Source organism: Brachyhypopomus gauderio, chromosome 17, assembly GCF_052324685.1.
Source record: "Brachyhypopomus gauderio isolate BG-103 chromosome 17, BGAUD_0.2, whole genome shotgun sequence".
NCBI classification, from domain to species: domain Eukaryota; kingdom Metazoa; phylum Chordata; class Actinopteri; order Gymnotiformes; family Hypopomidae; genus Brachyhypopomus; species Brachyhypopomus gauderio.
The window spans coordinates 1,065,539-1,075,909 of record NC_135227.1 but is presented as its reverse complement, the minus strand read 5'-3'; the positions used below and the strand labels follow the sequence as shown (position 1 = coordinate 1,075,909).

The 10,371-nt window shown below is 44.2% G+C and overlaps 2 protein-coding genes across 3 annotated transcripts in view; both read left to right on the top strand.

Annotated features, from left to right (window-relative positions):
- LOC143480533 (uncharacterized) overlaps window positions 1–10,371 on the top strand; it is a 214,644-nt gene that overhangs the window by 118,496 nt on the left and 85,777 nt on the right. The window lies entirely within an intron of this gene.
- The window catches only part of kif26ba (kinesin family member 26Ba), a 79,470-nt gene continuing 70,174 nt past the window's right edge, over window positions 1,076–10,371 (top strand). Inside the window, exons 1-2 of one of the 2 annotated variants that reach the window (XM_076978695.1) lie at window positions 1,076–1,586; window positions 1,830–2,219. In XM_076978695.1, the coding sequence (XP_076834810.1) occupies window positions 1,530–1,586; window positions 1,830–2,219 (447 nt within the window). In that variant the 5' untranslated portion in view covers window positions 1,076–1,529. Of the gene's footprint in view, window positions 1,587–1,826; window positions 2,220–10,371 lie in introns of both variants that reach the window. The other variant, XM_076978694.1, reaches the window with a different exon arrangement.

The window sequence follows — 10,371 nt, the reverse complement described above, 5'->3', positions numbered from 1 at the left end:
AGTTCTCTACCACCAAACCATGACTGCCCATGGTGTGTGTGTGTGTGTGTGTGTGTGTGTGTGTGTGTGTGTGTGTGTGTGTGTGTGTGTGTGTGTGTGTGTGTGTGTGTGTGTGTGTGTGCGCATGTGCGTGTGTGTGTGCATGCCTCCGTGCATGAGTGCGTGTGTGTGCATGTGTATGTGTGCGTGTGTGTGTGTGTGTATGTGTGTGTGTGTGTGTGTGTGTGTGTGTGTGTGTGTGTGTGTGTGTGTGTGTGTGTGTGTGTGTGTGTGTGAGTTCAGCAGAAGGAGACACATGGCCTGTCCACTGTTAGGCCCTTCTTCACATTTGCCCTCCCCGTGCAGTGCCTCTGTTTAGTGTAGAGAGGAGGACTCCTCATAACTGGTGATTTTAATCTAATTAATTTGTCTCATGGGCTTTTTGTATAATTTGCTAACTGTGTTATGTGACTATTTTACACTCCTTGCACTGATGCGTTGAATATGAAATATTATCATCTATTTTCCAGCCTTTTCATTTTTTTATTTACTACTAATAGGTCAAGGACATTATGATCAAAGATCAAATCTTATATAAAGTAAGATTAACGAGTATAGCTTTCTGACATTTCTAGTTGTATGTCAGTAGGTGGCGCTGACTACGCGTGCAAGAGAAATCAATTAAGACAAACTTCAAACTGCTGCTTTCTACTAACAAGCTACAGCTACGCATTTATAAATGCCAATCTTTTCATTTGTTGATGAAAAACTGCGATCAAGCATCGCCATGTATGTTATGCTCTGAGTTGTTTCAGGTTAGTACAATAGGTGATTATTTTACAAGCTGCCAGTTTGAATAATGTTTGGGGCTTCTGGCAATTTCTTATATATTTTATATCGTGCGGTTTATTCGTCGATTGCTGTTTTAACACATCTACTGATTACGTGTTTTGCTGGTATTTTCATAGCTTTTTAAATGTCGATTACTGCAATTATCTACATAAAACTCGTCGCTTTAAGGACACGCCCACGCGTCACTCACTGGGATATTGACACGCTATTGGCTGAGAACTCCGAGGGGCGGTCAGAACCGCCCAGAGACAGATGTGCGCATCTGGGTTTAATGACCAGCGACGTTTCACTGGAGTAACAGGAGACCAGACCGTGTTGGAGAGGCACTGGTCCAACTGGGTCCACAATACCGCACTGGAACTCCCACTGACACATCCTGAGACACCCCGAGACACCCTGTCTCTGTGTCTCCCGACATGAATGCGTATGGAGACGTGCTGTATCTGAGATGATGGTTCGGCGAACACTGGGAATGAAAGCGCCGTGATCGTCATTTCAGGAGTCCTAAACGCTCGGATCTATGAAACATTACATGTAATATTCCTGTTAGGTTGGACCCTAATGGATGATCCACTGCATGGACGTCGTTACTGAGTCTGGACTTGGAGAGAGACACAAGTTGTATGTGAACTGACTTCAGCTCTGTTCGGACTGGGTGTGATATACATTCACCCACTACGTTGGTCCAGTTCTTCACCATGACTTCTCTCACAGGGAATAAAGAGAGGTCTGGGACCAGGAGCAGAAAATACGGGGTAAGTTTGCCTTTCTGCCTTTATTTTGTGCAGTAGTGAGCGCGTTTCTTCTGTTCTCCAGATCACTGGGGTTAGATGGTTTGAGATCATCACTGGGGTTAGATGGCTTGAGATCATCACTGGGGTTAGATGGTTTGAGATCATCACTGGGGTTAGATGGTTTGAGATCATCACTAGGTGGTTAGATGGTTTGAAATCATCCTTAAACGTGTTTACCAAGCACTTTTATTCTTTTCATAGCAGATAGCGGATTCTTCTCCTACCAAGTCAGCCTCTTTCTCCCCTGAAACTTGGTACCGGAAAGCATACGAGGAGTCCCGGACCGGCAGCCGTCCGGCTCCCGAGGGTGCCGGTTCCGTGCCTGGGTCGTCTGGAACACCTTCACCTGTATCCGGAACCTCGTCTCCTGGCTCCTTCTCAGACTCGCCTGTCCCCATCTCACCGGGGATCGGCACGTGTTCGCCAGGGTCCTTAGGTGGATCCCCGGGATTCGGCACCGGTTCCCCAGCCTCGGGTAGTGGGAGCTCCCCCGGTTCCGACAGAGGGGTATGGTGCGAGAACTGCAGTGCCCGGCTGGTGGAGCTGAAGAGGCAAGCCCTGAAACTGCTGATCCCGGGACCCTCCTCCAGCAAGGTAGGAGTGTAGGGCAGAACCAGCAGGCTCTTCAACCCGATATTGGGTTTGCCTTAATGCTGGCACTGCACGGAGCATTAAATACTTCGCAGTGTACGTTTACGTCCTTTGTAATAAATACATTCAAGCAGTAATTCTGATACACCAGGACCTCTACAGTTTCACCCCAGGGGTAGAAGTAATGCAGATTGGCAATATTTATTCAGATTCGTCTTTACAAAATCCCACCGTAGGAAATCAGTGTTGCTTGCTGAGTCCGACTGAAAGCTAATCTTACATATTTGATATGTAACATATGTACTGTTTGAAAACGAGACACATTTAATATGCAGTAATTAACACAACTGTCCAAATTCCACCACTCTTTTGGATAAGGTTGACAATAGGAAACACAAACATTAAATGGGCCGGTTCCGTCAACTCTCTCCTGAATGATTTCCCTTTTGAGAAGGAGTGAGGGATATGTGTCTGGCTTGGGCTGTTCTCTGCTCGGTGTCGTTATGTTTTTCTTGATGAGATGTGATGATAAATGAAGCGTGGACCGGTGCGAACAGGGTGTGGTGTTTCTGCGGCGTTTGCGCTGTGCCTCGGTACCACTGCGATATCCAGAACCTGCCATGATCACAATAGCCAGTGGGCTCAAGTTATTGGACACAAACAACTGATTACCGATATTGTAAAGCAGACTGAAGAGAAGAGGCCGTGGGCTAGGACAGTGGTGGTGTGCAGTAGGTTATAAGAGTCCCGTATCCCTACATGTAATGCTGCTTATGCGCTTCTGCGCGCTCCGGTTGTGGGTGCGGGCACGCTCCGGTTGTGGGTGCGGGCGCGCTCCGGTTCTCTTCACGCTCACCCTGAACTTGTTAGATTTGCTCATTTCGGTGCAGCTGGGGTGTTGCAACAACCAATGAGTGCTTTCAAAGTATTCAGTATAAAATGCTCAGGAAAACATTAAGTTTGTATGCGATGCTCTCCGCACTGCTTTAACCACTGCGCCGCCATGATTCTTGTGAATGTTTTTTTTTCCTTGATTAAAGATAATGCACCAGGCACCGAAGGACAGTGTGTGTGTGTGTGTGTGTGTGTGTGTGTGTGGGGGGGGGGGGGTGTCTATAGAGTTGTTTACTCTTTTCTCACTCTAATTTAGATAAATGAACATATATTAGTGCATATATTTTACAAAAACAATCTAAATCTTTAGATCAGTGTGACAACACTGACTTAATCAGCTACTTTTCCATTGAAGAGCAGAGTTGTATAATCCAGGTTCAGAAAGTAAAAGTCCTCACCAGGATTTTGCTCAGGCTTCCTGGATTGTGTTGATTCCACTCATTTTACCTGGATTGCACTAATTAGAAATCTAGCAAGCTTGAGCAAAATCCTGTTGAGGACTTTTACTTTCTGAACCTGGATTATACAACTCTGTTGAAGAGAGAGGTCATATATGAGTGACATGAACATTTGGCATCAATTAAGTCCCTAATTGCACCATTTTTACAAAAAAGCACACACACACACACACACACGCACGCGCGCGCACACACACACACACACACACACACACACACACACACAAACAACACACATTAACATTTATCACATCTTGTAGTGTGCTATGCATACAGTGTATCCATTACTATATAACCTGATGCCTATGAGGGAAGTTGAAGCATGAGGTGGCACACGCAGCTTTCTTTCCTCAGAGTGAAGCAGCGCTTGGGCTTGAGTGAGCAGTTTATGCCCCTGGTCAGTGTTGAGTTGAGGGCTTTTTGTGTCAGTGGTTTGGCTTAGCTGAGGGCTTTTTCTGTCAGTGGTTGGGTTTGTTTGTGTTTTTGTGTCAGTGGTTGGGTTTGTGTTAGTGTGTCAGTGGTTGGGTTTGGCTGTGTTTAATGTCAGTGGTTGGGTTTGTCTTTTTGTGTCAGTGGTTGGGCTTGGCTAAGGTGTTTTTGTTCAGGCTAGCTGCATCTTGAGTTGCTCTTTAATGGAAGCTGGAGCATGAGGTTTATGGAGTTTACTGTTGCAATGTGGTTCATTATGGATGGAGCGTTGTGATGCCCAGTGGACCACCTCAAACTAGAAGTTCAAGATCAAGAACTCAGAACCCACCACAAAATTTAGACGTCAGGATGCCAGGAGGTGTAGAAATGATAAAAAATAAGAAGAAATGTCAAAACAATGTCTCTGATTGATCAAGGAACAGTTCAGTATAATACAGAATTCATAACAAAAAAGTCCTATGCAATATGATTAGCTGAAGTCTGCACAAGAACTCATTCGGATAAACCAGCAAATCCTGCCAGTGGTGGTACAGTGGGCTTCCCCTGGGGTTTGTCTTTCCATTACACTCTCTGAACGGTTGTATGTTCACCTCCCTCCTCCACACACATCAGCCCTGTCGCCACGGCGCCAGGATCTACGGGGTCTGAGTTTCGTACATATTTTACGTTTAATGTGGCCTTTATGTCTCTCGCGTGGAGAAAGCATTATCATATAAAGAGGTCGCTCTGTCAGCACAGGATGATGGGAATGGATGGGGGAGGGGCTGCCAGCGTTGGTGCATTTGATGGCACGTCTCATGGTGAGGAACTGCTCCAGTGATGTCATCATGGACTCACGGATGCACCAGTAAGGTCTGTAAACCAGGAGAGTTGTGAAAGAAGTGCACCGTGCCCTCCGTTGTGCCACCTTGGGCCAAGGTGATCTCATCTTGTGCACTCTGACTGGTGCAGTGATGTGTAAGCATATATAATGTGTGAGTAATTTTGTGGGTCTGTGTGAAATGATCGTATTGTTGTTTTGTCATATAATACTGAGATGTTAATGTACAGAACAGTGAGTGTGTGAACATGTGAGGGTTCCAGTCTGAGTCCTGTTGGAGTTTGTAATCATAGAAAGACTCTGGGATTACTGAAAGACTAGGATTACTGGTTGTGTGTGTTCTACCTCATGTGATCCATAAAGCTGGGTAATCTGCCTGTAAAGCAGTGAAAAGGAGCCAACAGGTCACCATACTACACAGGAAGCAGGAGCCTTGACTTGTAGACATAAACAGAGATGCCATGTTTGGTTCAGCCTGAAGAGCATAATGAAGAGCCAAATTCACATTTTAAAATACCACAACACTTTGGCTTTTGGCTGCAAGATCGATTTACACCCATGAGAGAAGTGGCTCTCAAGTAAAAGCGATTTTGTATGTGTTTAGAGTTGTCTGGAATTCTGATGAGTTAGTTCATGCTAGTGCCAAACACAAATAACAGAATAAAAGCTAACAACATGTTTAAGATTTACAGATGAACCTTTAAGCAGAAATATTGTTGTTTTTGAATAAATCATGACATTTAAAACATTATTTGCAGTTTGATTTAATTTAAAAAATGAATATCTTTTAAATAGACCATTTAGACAGCTAATGTCACATTCCTTTGCCTTGTGTTAACATTAGCTAGCCTACATGCTGCACTTGTATATTTTACTCTGTGTGTGTGTGTGTGTGTGTGTGTGTGTGTGTGTGTGTGTGTGTGTGTGTGTGTATGTGTATGTGTATGTGTGTGTGTGTGTGTGTTGGCCTTCCAAATCTGGGAACTCCACTTCCCAGCATGCCCGACCATGATGGCAGATATCCGCCTTCCCGGTTTATCAGACACCTGTCGCCCGTTAACTATTTCCTATATAAGACCTCCCTATACGACCCTTGTGAAATATTGCCGACATTCCTGAAAGCATACTGAGAGTTATAATTCTGATTCTCTGGTTTGACCTGGTTTAGCTATTCTCTGATTTGCCCGCTGGTACTTCTGTTCGGTTGGATTGTTTCTAGTGTACGGACCCGGACTGCCCTCGATCTCTTTGGTATTACTCCCCTGCCACTAAAGAGTTAACTTCTTTGAAATCTGCAAGCGTCTGTGTATGCCTCGTTTCCAGCGTCACTGTGTGTGTGTGTGAATATATATATACACACACACCAGTGCTGAGGTGAAAGGTGACTGAAAACCTGGTATGGTATATGTTGTATGGGAAACATTAGCCATAATTAAAGACGACACCATTAAGTTGATTTTGATTGTGTACTTGGTGAATCTCAACTGAAGCCAAATGTTCTTATTGTGCCTTTTCGTTTTTCATTCAGTGTTGCTTATTGTGTATTTACTAATCAGTGGCAAACAGATTAATTAACATACAGTGTGTGTGCGCTAATGCAAATGTAGCTGATTATCTGATGCTTCTTATGTTTTTATGAAGCTTATGTCTTCATAATTCATAGAGATAATCTTAATATGACTGTACTCAGGCCCGCTGACAGTCTTGCTTTGACCCAGGACAAGAAAGTTTCATGCCACATTCCCCCCCCCCCCCCCCCCATTTGAATTCAAATGAGGTCAGACAATCCTTGTGTTAGGTCATATAGTATATAATATAGCCACACATCAAAGCTGCACTGTTGATTCGCGAGGTCGTGCACCTCTCGAATTTTGTAAAGCCTGGTTTATACTATCGCGAGTGACCGTAGCGCGCGGCTCCGCCCACCTCGCGCGACCCTGCGCGAGCGGTGTAGGCGTTTATACTTTCGCGAGCGTCGCCGCAGTGTTCTCCGAAACAATAGGTGGCAGTGGAGAATAAAAAACCTCTGCAAAACCGGGGAAAGAACATTTTTACCTGACCAGAGACCGTATATATACACCATGCATCAAACGTAAATATGGCTTTGCAATGTTGTCCGAAACGATATGTGATAGTATAAAGAAACACCCCTCAAAAAAGGGGGAATGAATATTTACCTGACGCATTTTGATGTTGCTTTGTGTTTCAGGTTTGAAAAGTGTTGGAATTTAGGCTAAAGTACATTAAAATGTTGAAATTGTAACTACTTCGTTTCACAACAAACATCTGTCTGACTGAACAGTTCTCTTGTATTACGTTAACGTAATTCCAGGACGAAACATGAGAGAACGTGAAGACGTTAAGATTGGGCGTTTTGAAAATAAACAACCATTAAATAATGTGTTTATTTGTACTTTGTACTTTGTTTTCTTATATATATATACAGCCCCGTCGACAGGGGGGGGCAACCGGGTCTGTTGTCCCGGGCCCCAGGGCCAGGGGAGCCCATCATAGAGCACAGCAATTCATTTTTTATTTAAATTTAAAGTTTATGAAAAGTGCTGGAATTTAGGATAAAGTACTTGAAAATGCTTAAAATTGTTAACTACTTCGTTTCACAACAAATCTGTCTGACTGAACAGTTCTCTTGTATTACGTTAACCAGGGTTGCCAACTTTTCAAGATCACTAGTAACTCGAACTAGTAACTCATTGAATCATAGATATGGATCAAAGGTAAACGACCTCGCGAATCGACAGCGCGTTGAGGTCCTCGCGCACGGGCGGTGCCACCGCGATTACGTCATTTTCCCCGCGCGGACCCTCGCGCCACGTCAAGTATAAACCAGTCAGCTGTCAGAAACAGCTTTGATGTGTGGCCATATTATATACTATATGACCTAACACACGGATTGTCTGCTACAGAGGAAATTCACATGACATAAGCCGGTGGGGGGCACATGAAACTTTCTTGTCCCGGGCCCCAGCAAGACTGTCAGCGGGCCTGTATATATATATATATATATATATATATATATATATATATATATATATATATATATATATAGTGATGATCTCAATATATATATGTGTGTGTGGAGCAGTCCTAGCCTGGTGTTCTGATCAGAACACTGCTTTATCACTTTTTACTTTTTACTTTTTTACTTTTTATGTTATTTTAATATTTTTATCTTTAATTTCTTTTAACATTTTCTTTTTGTCTTTTTGTCTTTGTCTTATCTCCTTTTAATGTTTCTTTTATTTATACTGTAAAGCACTTTGAGTTACATGTATGTATGAAAGGTGCTATACAAATAAAGATTATTATTATTATTATTATTATTATTATTTATCAGTGCAGGAACACAGGACGGTCCACATCACTTCTGGCTACATGGTTTTGCTGATATTCTCTCCAGTATAGGAGATTCATGGCAGGGGACCAGTGTGTGACTGCGGTAGTGAGACGGGTGGTGTGGGAGGACCAGTGTGTGACTGCGGTAGTGAGACGGGTGGTGTGGGAGGACCAGTGTGTGACTGCGGTAGTGAGACGGGTGGTGTGGGAGGACCAGTGTGTGACTGCGGTAGTGAGACGGGCGGTGTAGGAGGACCAGTGTGTGACTGCGGTAGTGAGACGGGTGGTGTGGGAGGACCAGTGTGTGACTGCGGTAGTGAGACGGGCGGTGTGGTGTAGGAGGACCAGTGTGTGACTGCGGTAGTGAGACGGGCGGTGTAGGAGGACCAGTGTGTGACTGCGGTAGTGAGACGGGCGGTGTGGGAGGACCAGTGTGTGACTGCGGTAGTGAGACGGGCGGTGTGGGAGGACCAGTGTGTGACTGCGGTAGTGAGACGGGCGGTGTGGGAGGACCAGTGAAAAAGAGGGTTCACCTGAACTCTGATTTAAGTTAAGGTGCATAGGTTTGAATATGCTAATCTGCTTTGTGCTGCTCTAGGTATGTCCATTTTCAGCCCATAGATCTTTTATGCATTTTGAGAACAGTGTTAGAAGAAACCAGTTAGTGGAAGTGTAATCTGTCTGTTTGTGGGCGAGATGCTTAAACTAAATATGAGTAAGAGATGAACCTATAAAATCACAACACCTCTCCAAAAGACTCAGAGGCTGACGTAAGGTTCACGCGTAAGGTTCACGTGCTCGCGTAAGGTTCACGTGCTTACACTAAACTGATCTGGAAGTGCTGGACGTTTTCTGCCTATATTGCTTCACAGGCCTCTTGAGACTGTTGTTTAATGGACATGATCAGGTTGTACATGTAAACGTCGTCTCACTCAAGATGCTCTTTCCTGTTCTTGAGAGTGTCAGGAGTGAAACATGAGGTGAACTTTAACTCGTAAGTAGGTCATGTGACCTACTCCTTTTCCTCCTAGGTCCTTTGCTGTAATTGCTTCAGGACACAGTTGGCTTGGTCCCCCTTTGCTGGTTGGCTGGTGGTACTTGAGTCCATCAATGCTTTGAAGTAAGAGTTAAAACTCTCGCCACACACCAGCAGGAACACATGGCTGTAATGCTGGGAAAAGCCCAGCAAGAGCAAAGTCACCCATGACCCCACAACTGTACAGAGTTCCTTGGACAAGAAATGTAAATCACAAGAAATGATTAGAGGCTGTGGCATTTTCACTGTGAGCCTCCTCTCATTTACAACTGATGAGAACAACTTTGTTCATAGCACTGAATGAACCTGAAGTCATATCCTACCATTACTGAAAGTTATTTTGTAAATGCTAGAAGCTTGCGAGCTTTCAGATGGGCTAGTAAAGGTACGTAATCTCCCCTAAGATCTCTGACAAAGTTGCAGTCACACTGAGACCCGGCACTTTAACTCTGAGTGGAAGCACACACAGTCTTTTAACATAAAGACCCTGAACACATAGACAAAAACAGATGGAGTCATTCATTCTCAAATGCCATGTTTTACAAGCACTTAAAGTGAACTCCAGTAAAAACCCAGTAGGGCCGTGAGGGTGAGTGAGCTGAAAGAGTTAGGGTTCATTCCTAGGGTTCATTCCTAGGGTTCCTTCCTAGTGTTCATTCCTAGTGTTCATTCCTAGGGTTAATTCCTGCAGGAACCCGGGTTGCACCATAAAGGTGTCAGCGGGATGTGTGTGGCAGTGTAATGTTCAGTTAGGAAACATGTTCTACAGTCTCTTGTTTGTTAGCAGTGAGGAAGATGCAGAGATTCGGAGAAACCTGACAAAGGAACTTGCCAAGGAGAGATTCTAATTTGCATTTCTTGATTTTAGATCTTCATGACATGGTTAGCGGAGATTATAAAAGGATAAAAATGAATTGTGTGTGTGTGTGTGTATGAGAGAGAGTGAGAGAGACAAAATCTTTGAGAGCATCTATAAAAGGTCCATTGAACTTTGAAGTCCAAATAAAAGCCCGTTATCTGTGCACCTCTGTGACGAGCAGAGCGTGGTTTCTGCCCACAGTCTCCAGCCCTTTCAAGCCGTCCCCCACTTGTCCATCTTTACTGTGCCTACTTAGTGGGTGATGAACACTAGCGTTCCCACTCTAAGCCAAATGGCAGGTTGCT